The sequence below is a fragment of the Camelina sativa genome, chromosome 5, assembly GCF_030686135.1.
Source record: "Camelina sativa cultivar CO46 ecotype springtype chromosome 5, ASM3068613v1".
Taxonomy (NCBI): Eukaryota; Viridiplantae; Streptophyta; class Magnoliopsida; order Brassicales; family Brassicaceae; genus Camelina; species Camelina sativa.
The window spans coordinates 22,351,365-22,370,314 of record NC_141884.1 but is presented as its reverse complement, the minus strand read 5'-3'; the positions used below and the strand labels follow the sequence as shown (position 1 = coordinate 22,370,314).

The 18,950-nt window shown below is 37.3% G+C and overlaps 2 protein-coding genes and 1 pseudogene across 2 annotated transcripts; 1 reads left to right on the top strand and 2 right to left on the bottom strand.

Moving 5' to 3' along the window:
- Nucleotides 1-736: 736 nt before the first annotated feature.
- Nucleotides 737-1,826, bottom strand: LOC147944189 (putative F-box protein At4g21240). The gene is made up of 3 exons (XM_087512491.1): nt 1,446-1,826; nt 1,285-1,393; nt 737-798 (listed from the first exon to the last, which is right to left on the bottom strand). Exons 1-3 carry the CDS (start codon nt 1,824-1,826, stop codon nt 737-739), a joined length of 552 nt encoding a protein of 183 aa, XP_087368617.1.
- A 13,275-nt stretch (nt 1,827-15,101) lies between these two features.
- On the top strand, nt 15,102-16,314 carry LOC104789379 (F-box protein At1g59680 pseudogene; annotated as a pseudogene).
- Nucleotides 16,315-17,843: 1,529 nt separating this feature from the next.
- LOC147944188 (F-box associated ubiquitination effector family protein) lies at nt 17,844-18,431 on the bottom strand. The gene is made up of 2 exons (XM_087450576.1): nt 18,323-18,431; nt 17,844-18,214 (listed from the first exon to the last, which is right to left on the bottom strand). The coding sequence occupies exons 1-2, from the start codon at nt 18,429-18,431 to the stop codon at nt 17,928-17,930; spliced, it is 396 nt and encodes a 131-aa protein (XP_087306702.1). The 3' UTR covers nt 17,844-17,927.
- Nucleotides 18,432-18,950: the final 519 nt, after the last annotated feature.

Genomic DNA, 18,950 nt, shown 5'->3' with positions numbered 1-18,950 from the left:
TGAAGCAGAGTATAGGAGCATGTCTGAAACAGCTTCAGAAATGAAGTGGATGAGCTCTGTTCTATGGGATCTTGGTGTTCCGCTTTACACCACACCTGAGCTATATTGCGACAACCTCTCAACGGTCTACTTAACAGCTAATCCAGCTTTCCATTCCCGCACAAAGCACTTTGATGTTGATCATCATTATGTGCGAGAACGTGTGGCTTTAAAGACCCTAACAGTGAGACACATCCCCGGCCACTTGCAGACGGCATATATCTTCACCAAGTCGCTCCCCTATGATGCCTTTAATCGACTACGACTCAAACTTGGCGTTGTCTTACCGCCTACACAAAGTTTGCGGGGGAATGTTAACAGAACAACACCAAATTTGGTTCCTTCTCAATACGACGTCACTTGGGGAAATAAGATGATGGGCCAGATCAACTCAAAAAAGCCCAACACGATTCAAACAAACAACAAGCCCAACAAGACTGAAGCTTCATCTTCAACGGTCATCTCGCAACAGGACAAGCGACGGTGAGGCAAGACTGTACGGAGGCAATCAAGTTGTCCAACCAATTTGCAGCCCTCGATCCTTCCGGTTGAAGACGATCACGACAGCTGGCAGAACACTCTAGACTACTCGAGAAGCACATCTAGGGTTTATGTTTTTAAGTATAAATAAGGATGTAAGAACATGATTGTAAGTTAAGCAAAATGAAAGATTAAAGCTTCAACCCTTTCATAGAGTTCAACTTTCACCTAGCTCCCTATGTCTATTTTCCCCACCATCATGAAACACATATCGGAAACCTGTTTCCACAGTGTTCTTATTATCTGTTTCACTTGTTATTGCTCAACGAAGAGAAATAGACAGAGAAACAAAGATTAGGTGGAAAATATACGTCGTCGCTAGGATCTGATCTATCTTATATGCAATAGTATGCAGAGTCAGACCAAATCAAGGATTGATCAAATAAAGATCACAATAAAAATCAAAGACATAATTTAAGAGAATCATGTATATATATTAAAGGGTCATTGAAAGGGAAACAAAGAAAAACATTGACCGAAGAAGAAGGCGCTACTGTCACAAAGACACGAGATTCTCGGTGTGATTTGGGTAAATAATCATCATGGTGTACATATATTCCTTATCAAGTCCAACTCCATTGCCGCTTCTAAATTCTTTACCGAGAGTTCCTTCACACAACACTTCTCTAATACTGTTTATCCTCGGATCGAAATATAAAATATAAAACGATTCATACAACCTCCATGGTGCAAAAACAAGCTCACCAGCATCACTAACACCACAAAAGCGTAGCTCTTGGCGTCGTATTGGGTCCATATCATCAGCAAGAGGCAAAACAAAGCCTTTATGCGTCCATTCGTGTCTATCTCCATCCTTCAAAATCCATATACCAGTTAATTATGGCAAACCTTCCTCCATAGAGTACCATATGAATATGATCACAAACAAAACCATGAGTCTTCGGAAATTTCATCGAATTGACCTTTTCAGATCTGATGTCAAAGCTCATTAGACGGTGTTCAAAGTGGTTAACACCAAAATGTACAATGGCTTCATAGTACATGACTCCATTAATGTATTCGCCACAATGTTCAGTAGGTTGATGCCAAGGGACACCGTCCTTTATTATTTTACGTAATACTTGTCCTTGAGCTCCCAATGTAAAAATGAAAATCTCGGGGTACTCTCTAAGAGCACGTATACGTAGTACTATGTATTTGCCTTCGATCAAATCATATCCCAATATGCCGCCGCATTTGCGTTTAGTGCTTTCATCAGGTATAGGTAAAGTAACGGAGCGTTTCATGGTAGGGTTCCAAATCACGAGCTGTTTAGTGTTGGAAGTGATCAAGTCTTCATATTTGTTTTATTTATTTAGTGTATAAGAGTCGGCTGTATTTAAATCATTCGTATCACTTTGATACAAATGATATAAGTAACCGCCAAGTAGTTATTGTTTGAATGTTTGTGTCTTTACATTGGGGCATCTATTAGAGTTGCAACTCTTAGTCCAAAGTGTGTCTTGTAAACCTATAAATATGTGTTTCACAATCTAATAAAATATACGGTTTTCATTATACAAAAACAGAGTACGATTAACAAGAGAAACACATTAAGTGTAGAACAAAAACAGAGAGAGAGACAAAAACAGAGTAACATTTGTTGTTGTCCGATCCTAAACACTTTGAGAGTTCAAAGTCTTACATGGTATCAGAGCTATGGAGACAACAATGCAACAAATCATTCCAATCTTCAATGGAGATTCATACAGTTTTTGGAAAATCAAATTGACAACAATTCTGAAAACCATAAAACTTTGGGATGTTGTCGAGAGTGGAATCACAGAGATTCCATCTACAGAAGTCACGCCTGCAGCAATAAGAGAGAAAGAAGACCGATTGCTTAAGGATATGATGGCGCTTCAGATTTTACAAAGTGCAGTTTCAGAATCGATATTTCCTAGAATCACTTCCGCATCATCTTCACAAGAAGCATGGAACGCTCTTGAGACTGAGTTTCAGGGAAGCCAACAAGTCAGAATGATTAATCCGCAGACCCTGAGAAGAGAATACGAGAATCTGAAGATGGAGGAGGGTGAAACCATCAATGATTTCACAACTAAGTTGATTAATCTGAGTAATCAACTAAGAGTTCATGGAGAAGAGAAGTCCGATTACCAAATGGTTCAAAAGATTCTAATCTCCATACCACAACAATTCGACAGTATTGTTGGGGTACTTGAGCAAACAAAAGACCTATCAACTCTTTCTGTCACAGAATTGATAGGAACATTGAAGGCGCATGAGAGGCGTCTAAATCTCCGAGAAGATCGTATCAATGAGGGTGCGTTTTATGGAGAAAAGCTTGGCCTAAGAGGAGGAAACAAGCAAAACAAAATTCGCCATGGGAAGACCAACATGTGGTGTGGCGTGTGTATGAAAAACAATCACAATGAGGTAGATTGTTTCAGAAAGAAGAGTGAAAGCGTTTCACAAAGAGGTGCAAACAATGAAAGAAGATGCTATGTGTGCAACAAGCCAGGGCACATAGCCAGAGATTGCAACCTTAGAAAAGGTGAAAGAGCACATCTAAGTATTGAAGAATCAGAAGAAGAAAATGAAGATGAGTGTCATATGCTCTTTAGTGCTGTTGAAGAAAAAGAGATCTCAACAATTGGAGAAGAAACGTGGTTGGTAGATAGCGGATGCACCAACCACATGTCTAAAGATGTTAGACACTTTATCACCTTGGATCGCAGCAAGAAAATTACCATAAAGATTGGTAACGGTGGAAAGGTTGTGTCCGAAGGCAAAGGAGATATAAGAGTATTCACAAACAAAGGAGTTTATGTCATCAAAGATGTACTTTACGTACCCGAACTAGCAAGAAATTTGCTTAGTGTCTCTCAAATGATATCCAACGGATATCAAGTCATCTTTGAAGACAACAAATGTGTGATTCAAGATTTAAAAGGAAGAAAGATCGTGGACATCAAGATGAAGGACAGAAGTTTTCCAATTCATTGGAAAAAATCAAGAGAAGAAGCGCATGTGGCTTTCGAGGAGAAAGAAGAACAAACAAATCTTTGGCACAAGCGTTTTGGTCATGTGAATTATGACAAGATGGAGACAATGCAAACGCTAAAGAGTGTAGAAGATCTTCCAAAGTTTGAGGTAATAAAAAGCATATGTGAGGCTTGTGAGATGGGAAAACAATCAAGGAGGAGTTTCCCAAAGAAATCTCAAAGCAACACAAACAAAACCTTGGAGCTAATTCATTCGGACGTGTGTGGTCCAATGCAAACAGAGTCAATAAATGGAAGCAAGTATTTTCTCACGTTTATTGATGACTTCTCAAGGATGACTTGGGTGTATTTCTTGAAAAACAAGAGTGAAGTGATCACAAAGTTCAAGATATTCAAGCCTTATGTGGAGAATCAATCGGAGAATCGGATCAAAAGGCTTAGAACAGATGCAGGCGGTGAATTTCTATCAAGATAATTCATCAAACTATGTCAAGAAAGTGGCATACATCATGAGATAACAACTCCCTACTCTCCACAACAAAACGGTGTTACGGAAAGGAGAAACCGAACACTTGTAGAGATGGTAAGATCAATGATCGAAGAGAAGAAGTTGTCTAACAAGTTTTGGGCTGAAGCTATTGCAACATCAACGTACTTGCAAAACAGATTGCCATCTAAGTCACTGGAGAAAGGAGTTACACCAATAGAGATATGGAGTGGAAAGAAACCAAGAGTCGATCACTTAAAAGTTTTTGGGTGTGTATGTTACATACACATACCGGATGAGAAGAGAAGAAAGCTTGACACTAAAGCCAAACAAGGGATATTCGTAGGCTACAACAACGAATCAAAAGGATATAGAGTGTTTTTGCTAAATGAAGAAAAGATCGAAGTGTCAAAAGATGTGACATTCGATGAGAAGAAAACTTGGAGCCATGATGAAAAAGGAGAAAGAAAAGAGATTCTATCACAAGTCAAGATCAATTCACAAGAACAAGGAGGAGGAAATGATCTAAGTGCTCAAATAGATCAAGTAAGTAACTCTTTCAAACAACTTCCAATTTCAAATACAGAAGAAGGAGAAGAATCTGTTGGTCCAAGAGGTCACCGATCAATCAATGATCTTATGAACCAAACAAATGAAGTTGAAGGAGAGGCGCTTATACTTGAGATGTGTCTCATGATGGCTGAAGAACCACAAGTTTTTGAGGAAGCAATGAAAGACGTAAAGTGGATAGAAGCCATGAGAGAAGAGTTGAGGATGATAGAAAAGAACAAGACGTGGCAAGTTGTGGAAAGACCAAGCGATAAAAATGTGATTAGTGTCAAATGGATCTTTCGTTTGAAGACTAATGCAAGTGGAGAAGCAATCAAGCACAAGGCGAGATTAGTGGCTAGAGGATTCACACAAGAATATGGTGTGGATTATCTTGAAACGTTTGCACCGGTTTCAAGATACGATACGATCAGAACGTTAATGGCGATTGTGGCTCAACACAAATGGAAACTCTTCCAAATGGACGTAAAGTCAGCGTTTCTAAATGGAGACTTGGAAGAGGAGATTTATGTAGAACAACCACCAGGTTTCGTAAAAGAAGGAGAAGAAGGAAAGGTTCTTAAACTCTACAAGGCCCTCTATGGCTTAAAGCAAGCACCTAGAGCATGGTATGGGCGCATTGACGGTTATTTTATCAAGAATGGCTTTGAGAGAAGCATCAATGATGCAGCGCTTTATGTGAAGAAGATCTCAAAGGAGATATTGGTGGTTAGTTTATATGTTGATGACATCATAGTCACATGAAGCAACATGGAAGAGATTGAAAGTTTCAAGGAGGAGATGAAGAATGAATTTGAGATGACAGACTTGGGAGAACTAAGTTACTTTCTTGGCATGGAAGTGAACCAAAACGAAGAAGGCATTTTTTTATCACAAGAAAACTATGCAAAGAAGCTTTTGAAGAAATTTGGAATGCAAGACTGCAAAAGTTTGTCAACACCATTAACTCCTCACGGCAAGAAGAAGGAAGTCATAGATGAGAAACTTGAAGACGTTACAAAGTATAGAAGCATGATTGGAGGACTCTTGTATCTTTGTGCTTCAAGACCAGATATCATGTATGCAAGTTCTTACTTGTCTCGTTACATGGCATCTCCAACAGTGCAACATCTTCAAGAAGCCAAACGAGTACTTAGATATGTTAAAGGAACTTTGACATATGGGATTCAATTCAAACAAGTAGCAGAACCAGAGTTGGTGGGATTTTCTGATAGTGATTGGGGTGGTTCAGTTGAAGACAAGAAGAGTACTAGCGGCTACGTTTTCTCAATTGGATCGGGTGCATGCTGTTGGAATTCAAGCAAGCAAAAGACAGTTGCTCAATCAACCGCTGAAGCAGAATACATTGCGATTTGCTCCTCAGCAAATCAAGCAATATGGCTACAAAGACTGGTGAATGAAATCGGATTCAAGGCTGAAAAAGGTATAAGGATCCTATGTGATAACAAATCTGCGATTGCTATAGGAAAGAATCCGGTTCAACATCGTCGAACAAAACACATTGAGATCAAGTATCATTTCGTAAGAGAGGCTGAACAAGAAGGAAAGATCAAGCTTGAACATTGTCCAGGAGAATTTCAAGTCGCCGATATCTTTACCAAACCTTTAAACACGTTAAGGTTTGAGTCTCTACGAGAAGAGCTAGGAGTGAAGATGAAGCCATGATCAAGGAGGAGTGTTGGAAGTGATCAAGTCTTCATATTTGTTTTATTTATTTAGTGTATAAGAGTCGGCTGTATTTAAATCATTCGTATCACTTTGATACAAATGATATAAGTAACCGCCAAGTAGTTATTGTTTGAATGTTTGTGTCTTTACATTGGGGCATCTATTAGAGTTGCAACTCTTAGTCCAAAGTGTGTCTTGTAAACCTATAAATATGTGTTTCACAATCTAATAAAATATACGGTTTTCATTATACAAAAACAGAGTACGATATCACTACAAGAAAATAAGTTTATTGAGACGTATTTTTGAGACAAAAAATTTCCGTCACAAATTTGTGACACTTTAAATACGATATTATGACTAAGTTTATTTGTAACAAATTCATAGTATTTTCGTCACTATATTATGACGAAAAAACAGCAACAAAAGTTTGTCACAATTAGTGACGAATATGCTACGATAATATTAATCATCACTCTTATGACTACATTGTGACCAATATGTTGTTGCAAATTAGTTATGAACTTATAAAAGATATGCAAGTCACAGTTTGTGACATAAAAATGAGTAAACTTTAGTCATAAAATAGTATAAATTGTTATGTCATTTATACAAAGCCCATTAAGCCAAGTCTCTAACCCTAATTTAACAAGACTTATTTAAGAGATGATTAGGGTTTTATTCTTTATAATTTCGTGCCTCCATAACCTAGAGAGAGAGAGAGAGTGAACCATTTGAGAAAAAGAGAACAAGGAGCCACAATTGAGATTAAGGACAAATCTTACATGCTCTAGGAGATGGTGGAAAATAAGGGGTAAACCGACTCTTTTATGGACGAATTTTGGTGAGCAATTTTCCAACCCATAGATGTAAGTTTTCCCCAAAGGATTTTGTAACCCTTTTTGTAAATTAAAAGTTATACATGTTTTCTCAAACCTATTCTGCGCAGATTCGCGAATTAACATCAGTCATCTTGTGAAATCGTTTCCCACTGCTACAAATTGAACCAGAAGCTGATCTACCAACTGTTGGAAAGATCTGAGTCTTACCTTTCCAGAAAGCCTGAAATCGTTTCCATAGGAGTTATAACATGGAAGTTATCATCGAATATGTTCATCTGGACAAATTTGTGATTTTTTTTTTTGTAAGAATAAAGATAGCTTATAATGTATATCTAATGTTTATGATTATAAAAAATTTGTATGATAATAAATTTAAAAAATAATATTGTTTTGAGATTGATTTTTTTGTTATGATTTTTATCATATGCAATGAATTTTTAATATTAACACCATTTGAAAATAACTTCTAATGATAAAATTTGACATTATGATAGTCACAAAATATCATGATTTTTGAGTATTTGTTAAAATTTTGCGACAAATTTCTAATTATCATTTGTGACCATTTGAGACTATAGTTTCATAACAATAAGATACATAATTAAAACGTTATTTTAAACACGAATTGTGACGATTTAAAGACATTTTGTTAGTCTGTAATTAAGACAGTTTTGTTACTTTTTGGTGTCGTAGTTATTGATGACAAAATGGTTACTAATATATTTGTTGCAACTCTTGTGACGTTTTTGTTACAAATAAAAATTTGTGACCATTATATTGCAACCATTCAAAAATCGTCACAAATTCGTAACAATGTTTATATTGTGACTAAATACTTTGTATTATGACTAAATATTTCGTCTTAATACAATTATTTTCTTGTAGTGGATTAACAAGAGAAACACATTAAGTGTTGATATGATCGTGGCAAGCAAGGAGCCAGAGGCTGCAGAGCAACCGGAGGTGGTGGGAAGGATCACTCATTCAAGAGCTAAGGAGATGGCCAAGGAAGCTCATTCACTCATAGTTGACGGGTCATTCAACCTACCAAGGATCCAAGTCTTCAACATATCCACCCTGAAGACTTCACCCGGTAATGAGGACTAGGTAATTTACGTGTGAAGTTTGTACTCTTTTTCCCATAGCTGAGTTTTGTCCCAATGGGTTTTCTCAGCATGGTTTTTAATGAGGCAAATGGATCACTACGTCGAGTTACCTAGAAATCATTACCAAAGGGGGAATAATGTACTTCTGTACTAGTTCAGCCGATCGTACTTCTGTACTAGTTCAGCCGACTTCTGTACTACTACAGGTCGCCTAGACGTTTTGCTGTTTTTTCTTATTTCCTTAAAACGTCTTGTTGTTTTGGTTTTGCACTTCTTGTTGTTTAGAGTGTCGAGCCCTAGGGTGTTTAAAACCCAAAGCTACGCCTCTTTTGTTCTTCAGCGAAGAATGATGTTGTGACATGAATTGTTGATCTTTCTTCCTCAATTTGATTTCTTGAATGTGTTCTTGATTTCTGGGTTTCTATACACTGCGTGATTCAGAAACTCTTCACTTGTTACAATCCATATCACCACCTAAACATCTATCTCCATCAAACCATTGTTTTCGTCCTGCGATCTTCACACATCATCACCCAAAATCATTTGTTCATCATCACCTTCCGTCCACATCACCTATCACTCGGTTGTCAGCCTTCATCAGAGTTCAATCCTAGGGGAAATCCTATCATGTGGTATCAGAGCCAACTCTGTGCCAAAGGCTGAGCGAATTATAAACCCTAATCTCTTGTGTTTTTGCTTAATTTCGTTTGTTTAGCTTTAGGGTTTGATTTTTGAGATTCGTTTGTGTCTAGATTGAATTTTGTGAGTTTAGGATTTAGTTTGGTATTGTTCGAAATTAGATTGCACTTAGGGTTTGGTATTTTTCGATTTTCTTATAGTCTTGCTCGACATTAGGTCTGCAAGTCGTGTTTTCTTGTTTAAGATTCAGAGTCTTAGAGTTTATTTTTGTTACTCATTCAAAGAACAAGTTACTGCGAGTTTCCTCTTTGATTTGCAGGTACAATGGAGCTATCTCCAGAAGCTATGGAAGCTTTGAATCAAGCCATGTCTAAGCAAATAGCAGAAGCAAACAAGTTAATGTCTACTTAGTTTCAGCAACAGATGGAGCAGCTCAGTAACAAGTTTGAGAAACAGTTCAAAGACATAGCTCAAGCATCTAGTGCTTCAGAACAGAGTTCTTCAGACCCGCCTAGTCCTAATGAAGCCCTTCGTTTAGCCAAAGGAAAGGCTCATGTGGGAGCTTCTTCAAAGCCTACACGGATCAGAACAGCTAAGTCACCTACTGGGGGAAGAGAGACTTGTTTCAATCAAAGAAGACACACTCAAAGTACAAAAAGGGAGCATCGCAGAAGTGGTAGAGACCCTACACGCATACGTCGAGCTGAACAAGTAGCTGGGCATCGAATCTACTTTGATACAGATAGAGAGTATTCTGAAGGAGAAGAAGTTTCAGATCATAGTCAAGAGACAAAGAGGAGAAACCGAAACAGAGATCATGGCAGGGATTATGAACCTTTGAGGCAGCAGCTGAAGCACCTTAAAATTCAGTATCCTTCTTTCCATGGAGCCAATGATCTATAAACTTATCTAGACTGGGAAAGGAAGATGGAATCCAACTTTTAGATTCAAGGCACTTATGAGCTGAACAAGGTGAAGATAGCCATCTCCGAATTCAGTGGTTATGCGTTGTTGTGGTGGGAGCAGTTGGGGCTTACTAGACATCGACAGAGAGAGCCTGCTATCACTACATGGGAACAGTTAGTCACGCAGATGAGGAAGAAGTTTGTGCCTACACATTATCAGAGGGAGATTCTTAACAAGCTTAGGCGTCTCATTCAAGGCACTAAGTCTGTTAGAGACTACTATCAGGAGCTGGAAACACTTATGATCAGGGCTGATTTAAGAGAAAGTGAAGACATGGTTATGTCTAGGTTTCTTGGAGGATTGAACAGAGAGATTCAAGACAAGATAGAGCTGCAGAATTATGAAGATGTGCAAGAAATGGTACATAAGGCAGAGCTGATTGAATCGCAGATCAAGAGAAAGGGAGTGAGGTCTACATTTACGCCTGACATGTCCAAGCCGAGAGAGTTCAGTAAACCCGCCTTCACCAAGGACAGAAAACCCGTGACAACCACAGTCAAAGAGGAGGTTAAAATTGACTCCAAGCCCAAGAGTAGCACCTCTACAAGTCATATCAGGTGTTTTAAATGCCAAGGAATGGGACATTATTCCAGAGACTGTGCTAACAAGAAGATGTTTCTTCTTCAAGATGGAGGAGAGATTGTGCCAGTAGACAGTTCAGAGAGTGAACCAGAGCCTGAACTAGATGAAGAAGGAGAATCCACAGTCATGGGAGAGATGTTAGTAGCACGCAGAGCTTTAAGTGTTCAGATGCATCCAGATGATAGAGGTCAGCGTGAGAACCTATTTCACACCAGGTGTAAGGTTCAAGACAAGGTCTGCACTTTGATTGTCGATGGTGGTAGCTGTACTAATGCAGCTAGTGAAGAGATGGTACAGAAGCTTATTCTCAAGACTACTTCACATCCAAGACCTTATCAGCTACAGTGGTTGAACAACAAAGGTGCTTTGACAGTCACGCAGCAAGTGATGGTGAAACTAGCGATTGGGAAGTATGAGGATGAGCTGATTTGTGATGCCATTCCAATGAAGTCAAGTCATATCCTTTTGGGAAGACCATGGCAGTTCGACAGAAGAGTGTTTCAAGATGGCTACACCAACAAGCAGTCATTTGAGTTCAAAGGACGCAAGGTCACTCTTCTACCACTTACACCCAGCGAAATTTACAAGGACCAGCTTCACATGAACCGCAAGGATACAGAGAAAGTGTCTCACAGCCTGTACATCAATCACAGCGAGTTCAACAAGCTATTTGAGCCAGAGATGAACACATTCAAGTTTGGGTATAAAGAGACACTCACCAGCACTAAGCCAGCAGAAGAGCTTCCACACGAGATCATAGAGGTTATAGAGGCGTACAAGGATGAGTTTCCAGAAGAGATATCTCCAGGTTTGCAGCCACTACGTGCGATAAAGCATCAGATCGAATTGGTACCAGGTTCAGCTCTATCGAACAGACCAGCTTACAGCACCAATCCAGTAGAACCTAAAGAGCTTCAGAAGCAAGAAGAAGAGCTGATGAGCAAGGGACACATTAAAGAGAACCTCAGTCCAAGTGTAGGTAAGGATAATGTAGTCACAGATGCATTATCCAGGAGGTACACTCTCATTTCTATTTTATCTTCTAAGCTAGTAGGACTTTATGAGACTGACCTCGATTTTGCTGAGAGCTATGGAAAATGCCATAAGTTTGCTTTTGAAAACTACTATAGGCAGGATAGGTATCTGTTCTTAAATGATAGATTGTGCATACCAAGAGGATCCATGAGAGAGATGCTGATCAGAGAAGCTCACGGAGGTGGACTAGCTGGACATTTTGGAGTGTCAAAGACTCTGCTTGAACTTCAAGATCACTTCTATTGGCCTCAAATGCAGAAAGACGTTGAGAAGGTTTGTTCTAGGTGCCATATCTGCAAAATGGCGAAGGGTAAGGTACAGCCTCACGGCTTGTACACTCCTCTACCGAATCCTTCTCGACCTTGGACTCAAATTTCAATGCATTTTGTTCTTTGCTTACCTCGAACCAGAAATGGTAGAGATTCTATTTTTGTTGTGGTTGACAGGTTTAGCAAGTTGGCTCACTTCATTGCAAGTCACAAGACAGATGATGCTGTTATTGTAGCTAACTTGTTTTTCAGGGAAGTCATAAGGAGGATCAATGACAACGCATATCAGACTGATCTTCAAGGTAAGTATACCATATCATCAACAGTCAATATTTCTGACTTGCTCTCTTATTATGCAGATTCCGATTTGAGGACAAATCCTTTTGAAGAGGGGGAGGATGATATGATCGTGGCAAGCAAGGAGCCAGAGGCTGCAGAGCAACCGGAGGTGGTGGGAAGGATCACTCGTTCAAGAGCTAAGGAGATGGCCAAGGAAGCTCATTCACTCATAGTTGACGGGTCATTCAACCTACCAAGGATCCAAGTATTCAACATATCCACCCTGAAGACTTCACCCGGTAATGAGGACTAGGTAATTTAGGTGTGAAGTTGTACTCTTTTTCCCATAGCTGAGTTTTGTCCCAATGGGTTTTCTCAACATGGTTTTTAATGAGGCAAATGGATCACTACGTCGAGTTACCTAGAAATCATTACCAAAGGGGGAATAATGTACTTCTGTACTAGTTCAGCCGATCGTACTTCTGTACTAGTTCAGCCGACTTCTGTACTACTACAGGTCGCCTAGACGTTTTGCTGTTTTTTCTTATTTCCTTAAAACGTCTTGTTGTTTTGGTTTTGCACTTCTTGTTTTTTAGAGTGTCGAGCCCTAGGGTGTTTAAAACCCAAAGCTACGCCTCTTTTGTTCTTCAGCGAAGAATGATGTTGTGACATGAATTGTTGATCTTTCTTCCTCAATTTGATTTCTTGAATGCGTTCTTGATTTCTGGGTTTCTATACACTGCGTGATTCAGAAACTCTTCACTTGTTACAATCCATATCACCACCTAAACATCTATCTCCATCAAACCATTGTTTTCGTCCTGCGATCTTCACACATCATCACCCAAAATCATCTGTTCATCATCACCTTCCGTCCACATCACCTATCACTCGGTTGTCAGCCTTCATCAGAGTTCAATCCTAGGGGAAATCCTATCAAGTGTAGAACAAAAACAGAGAGAGAGACAAAAAGAGAGTAACATCTGTTGTTGTCCGATCCTAAACACTTTGAGAGTTCAAAGTCTTACATTTAGAACCTTCATAGAAAATAAAGCCGCGCATGTAACGATAGGGGTAACCATTTTGTAGGTCTGTTAATTCATAACTTCCCAGACAAGAAAAAGGACTATTCTTGTGTAGGGAAGACAAGTAAACGAACAGCATGTCGCATTTACGGGTGGTTAGCAGTATAGAAGGTCACAATGACAAGGACCGAGTCGAGAAGAAGTCGATGAAATCTTGACTTGTAGTGATGGCCGACCATAGCTTAGAGACCGAGCGAAATCTTACACCGATTTGGCAGGAAGTCTCGAGAGTATCTCAGTGGTTAAATCCAGAGGAATATGTTCTGATTGAGATGTATCTTTATCATGTGAGGATGAAGATTGTGTTCTTCTCTAAATCTTTGCCGTCTTCTCTTCATGGTCGATCGCTCAATTATTTTGCCTTTTTTTAAAACCCTAATATGTTAGAGCTTCTACATTGGTGATACTGATTTGATTCTTAATATAGATTATCTTAATTTTGGAAAAATACCATGTTTATATTTCTATTTTTCTTTTTTTATTAATTAGGGAACTTTATCGTAAATGTTTTACTAGTTCAATTGGAGAAACATAATAGTCTCTCATTTAAATATATAGAGCATGTGAAAATGTTATTATAGGACTCAAATCTAAATGCCTAAGATCTAAAATATAATCAAAGAAAGAGAGTGGAGCAATGGCAGCCAAAACCTATGCCTCCTTCTCCTTCTCCATCTGAGGTTCGAGGTATATGATTGATGTAATTAATTTAACTATTTTCCTTTTGATTATTTTTGTTATCAAGAGCACATTTTGTTATCAACACTTGATCTCACAATTAACACTTCAATCCTAATGGAATTTGGATTGTGGTTTTTATGGAATTTGGCAAATTTGGATTTAGTTGCCAAATTTGTGTCAAACTGGTGTATTTCACTATTCCTAAAGTTATATTATATGAAGTAATCTATATAATAATGACCATACGAATAAATGCAAACAGTAATTGCAACTTTCGTTGTACATCTTTGTAAAAAAAAAAATGTATGTTTTTTTTTTATATAAATTCATATGGTTGTACATTTTAGAGTTGTGTCTTTAATTTTCACAATTTTTATTCATATTTTTTCATCACAAATTTTTGTTCTAATACGTGTGTCTATGTAAATAGTTATGTCATTTGAACTCTCTATATATTTGTTTCTTCATCAATAACTAACAAATCTTTATTCGTTAAAACAAATTTAACTAACAATTCTTTGTTAGTTGAAACAAATTTTCTGTTTTTTGTTGAATTGAAATAATTTAAATATTAATATCTAATATTAAATTTTATTCTATAATCTAACTAAAAATCGAGAAATGATTATAGCAATATAGAAATTTAATACAACTTAATATATAATTTACAGTTGCGCCTATTTATCGTAACTTTCGTAAAAACACTACTTTAATATTTAAATTTTTTTTATTTTTTAAAGTTGTGTATTTTAACTATATTTTTTTTGTTGATATATTTTCACTCATTATTAAATATATTTTATAATTATAAATATTTATTAAAAAATTTGCATTTACTGATTGCAATCATTAGTTTAGTATGCTCAATTAGGATCACTTTGTCATAATTGTTTTGATGGTTGTAACTCTTTACCATAATTATTCATAAAATATCTTATATTTACAATAATATAATTTTTTTTTTTTGCAAAGCTGTGTTTCTTTACCATATTATTTTTTATTATAAGTTTTTATTTTGATGGTTATATTTCTACTAATGGTTTATGCTTAATATTTATGCATTTAAAGTTTTAAACCTACTTATTAATTTCTGCCTTTTAAATAATTTTAATTTTATTTGTAGAAGATACTTACAAACTATTCAATTACTTTGAAATGATTTCATAATATATAATTTAAAGTTTTAATTTTTTTCTGAAATACTTCTAAGTCCTAGTGAAGATTATTAATAGTAAAAAAAAACCAAATGAAAGGGTCGTAACCTAACAAATTGTCTCCACATATATAAATATCGAGAGAAAGAGTAGCAAGTGTGAAAGTTGGAAAACTTATAAGAATATGACGACAATGTCAGATCTTTCTGTGGATTTGGTAGGGGAGATACTCTCTAAGGTTCGGTTAACATCTCTGACCGCAGTGCGATGTACTTGCAAATCGTGGAACGCTTTATCTAAGCATCAGGTTTTTGGTAAAGCACAAGTAGAAGAAACACAACAGTTTTTAGGGTTCACGGTTATGGGCTCTAAGGTTTGTTCCTTGAGATTCAATCTCCAAGGCATCCGCAACGAAGATGATGACGGTAGCGGACTTCACCAGAAACTTGGCGGAAGCAACTTGGTCGAAATTATAGTTCCAACATCTATAAAGCAAATAAGTGAACTTAACCAAGTCGATGTATGTAATGAAGTCTTTCACTGCGACGGCTTAGTCCTATGTGTCACCAAGGACCGATGGAGGCTCATGGTATGGAACCCTTATCTAGGGAAAATCAGATGGATTCGATTAAGAAAACAATTCGGGGCATATGACAATTTTACAATGGGATACGACAACAATAACCGTGACCACAAAATCATGAGGTTTTTTTCTGAAGACATAGAACGTCAAAGCTTAGAAATCTACAATTTTAACTCTAATTCATGGAGGGTTGTTGAATTCACTCCCATCTGTGCTTTAGAAAGCGGCGCGTCTTTGAGGGGAAATGCTTACTTTTTTGCTCAGGATATAATAGTGATTAAAGAAGAAGAAAAATTTAAAAATTATTTACTCTGTTTTGATTTTACAGCAGAGAGATTTGGACCGCATCTTCCTCTGCCATTTCACTCTTATGATGACGAGACTGGAGCTGTGACTCTATCTTGTGTCAGACAAGAGCAGCTTGCTTTGTTATATCATAACTGCGACTGCGAGACAGTTGAGTCATTAGATATTTGGATTACGAATCAGGTTGATCCCAATGCGGTATCTTGGAGCAAGTTTTTGAAAGTGGATATCACACGGCATACTGGTTTTCCGAGAAACTTTGTACCTGGGAGCTTCTTCATTGACGAAGAGAAGAAAGTCGCTGTGGTTTCCGACGAATTTGCATCTGTTGCTGAGAAGACCGATGGCTACCAAAAAGTTTACATCATTGGAGAAGATGGATACTTCAAATCCTTTAAACTTAGATGCTCTAACCCACCTGACTTCCTTGCTTATGCTCCAAGTTTAGTGCACATACAAACCAACCAACCAGGCAAAACGAAAAGAAGAAAAAGGAAGAACAAAAGAAGAAAGATAGAGATTACTAATTAGTTCCATTTGCGATAGTACTTTATTTGTTACATGTTGCATCACCTTCTGTTTTCATTCATTGGCTTTCTTGTCCTTTTTAACAATTATTTAAAAAAATTATTGCTATTTAATTATCATCTAACAAAGCATTCAGATTTTGCATGTTTTTTTCAATTGTTCATGTCACGTTTTTCAGTATCAAACTAATTATATACCACAATGCATATTTCTCGTGATGTTTTCTTTGTGATCGCAACCCGTCTCCTTTTAATTGCACGAATAAAAATTTCCTTTTGTCAGTTGTTCAATGTTTGGTTTGTTGATGTGTGTTTTTGTGGAAGCGTCGTAGTTTTAGATTAGATGTGTGTGTAACATGGTCCAACAAAGTAAAGCCCTAGTGTTCTTTCATTAGCATTGGTCAATACTACTATTCAGTCTGAAACAAATAAGTGTTGCCTAAATATCTAATGAATAGAATTAAGTAATACCCTTCTCATGACATATGATCAAATATATATGTAGACTAGCTGCCAAATCTAGCCACTTGTTAGATAGCTGAATCTATAATATATACTTGACAGTTGAGATACTTGAGAGTTAATTTATACAAAACCAGCTAACTCATTCTTCTTCTATCCGAAATTGGAATTAACTCACTGCTCTACTAGTATCTAGATGTACATGCGAGATCTCCAATCTACACGTCCAATTTCTTGAAGGAGTCGCGTTACCGTGGAAAATATAAGGTTTGAGTTATGTAATCTAATCAACTTGTAGAGAATGGTAAATTTCTCAACAAAGCATAGCATTGTGACGAATCTTCACCATATGACAAGGCTATGGGGTCTCTCAGTCATAATCAACGGCTAAGAGTGTACTGTGGAAACTCTATTTTCATCTACCTTCAAAATAAAAAAATTATGTTACATTTTAAGGTGTTTCTACAATATTCTAGTGAGAAATCTTCTTTAGCTGTCATTTGGGTAAGTACTATCTAAATGCTCTCTGTCACAAACTGTTTTCAATACTTCAACATTAAGTTTGAATTTAAATATATATGAAAAAAAAAACTTAGACTTTAAAATTTCATAAAGTATTTTAAGAAGAAAAATAGTTCTATATTTTAGTTATTTAACTAACCAAATGAAAAATATTGTTTAATTTCTTCTCCTCAAGGACATGACAGGTCCTCTGGTGCAAAGCTATTCTATTCCTGCAAACTCTCCACCCTGGATTGACAATAGGGAAGGAAGTAGCTCTAATGCTAGCCACGTTTTTGTTCATGTAATTAAAGTCTAAATGCAGCACGGATGATGATGGGAAACTTTGATGCATTGTTGATAATCACGAGAAAAGAGGTGTACTGAGATCAGAAGTTAATCCTTCATTCTTTTTGATTAAAAAAATGTATACCATGGAACGATTTATACAAACTCCGTTCTATATAAGTTCGTCAAATTCATAAGCACAGCTTGGTGGTGTATAAATAAATAAATTCACCAACATCAGTGAAAATACATGCAGAGGCACAGTAAATAATCAATGACTGGTCAAATATAAAGATCCCAAAAAGAGAATCATATATATGTTAAGTAAACACTGACCGATGAAGGCGCTACTTCACAAAGACACGAGACTCTCGATGTGATTTGGGTAAACACTTAAGGTGTAGACATCGTCCTTAACAAGTCCAAATTCATCACCCACAGTTCCTTCAAACAAGACCTCTCTAATGCTGTTTCTCCTGGAATCAAAATATAAAATATAAAACGATTCATCAAACCTCCATGGTGCAAAGACAAGCTCACCAGCATTAGTAACACCTTTGAAGACTGGCTTTTTCATCTGTATTGGTTCCATTTTAGAAAGAGGCAAAACAACTCGTTTATGCGTCCATTCGTGTCCATCTCCATCCTTCAAAATCCATAGATCAATAGAAGGGAAATTCAAAGTATCAACTAAGGCTAATCTTCCGTCATACTCATACGGTATCATCCATGATCTCCCAAGAGAACAACTCTCCGGATATTTGATCTCATTAAACTTTTCAGAGCTGATATCAAAGCTCATTATACAACATTTCTCAATGCCAGCACCAACAGCAACAAGGGCTCTATAATACATGACTCCATTATTAATGCATCCACTACCTATAGTATGCCGGTGCTTAGGAAAACCGTTGGTTATTATTCTACATGATCCTTGTCCTGGAGCTCCGAATGTAAGAATCCAAATCTTGGAGTCTCCAATAATACGTAGTACTATGTATTTCGCATCAATCTGATCATATCCACAAATAGATCCAGCGTTGTATTCACCTTTTTGGGTGCCTTCAGGTTCAGGTAAAACGAAGGAGCGTTTCAGGGTAGGGTTCCACATCACGAGCGGTTTCGAACATTCCATGATAATCATCAAGCCGTGCACGAAATGAAAACTATATGTTTTATTAAAAGTAAGGTTTGGATATTGATAACTCCCGACATAAGAAAAAAGACCACCAGAACTATTCTTGTGTAGCGGAGATGAAAAAAAGCCCAGCATGTCGCATTTATGAGCGGTTAGCAGTACAGAAGGCCGTAATGCCAAGGACCGAGTCGTGAAGGAGTTGATGAAATCTTTAGTTGTGGTGATGGCCGACCATAG

Excerpts from the sequence above, each read along its gene's own strand:
- LOC147944189 (XM_087512491.1), bottom strand. The coding sequence starts at position 1,826 with ATGAAACGCTCCGTTACTTTACCTATACCTGATGAAAGCACTAAACGC. Across the intron at positions 1,394-1,445 it reads TTTGTGATCATATTCATATG|GATGGAGATAGACACGAATG; the intron begins GTACTCTATGGA and ends TGGATTTTGAAG. Across the intron at positions 799-1,284 it reads TTGTGGTGTTAGTGATGCTG|GTTTCCGATATGTGTTTCAT; the intron begins GTGAGCTTGTTT and ends CTGTGGAAACAG.
- LOC147944188 (XM_087450576.1), bottom strand. The coding sequence starts at position 18,431 with ATGTATTATAGAGCCCTTGTTGCTGTTGGTGCTGGCATTGAGAAATGT. Across the intron at positions 18,215-18,322 it reads GATCAAATATCCGGAGAGTT|ATGGACACGAATGGACGCAT; the intron begins GTTCTCTTGGGA and ends TGAAGGATGGAG.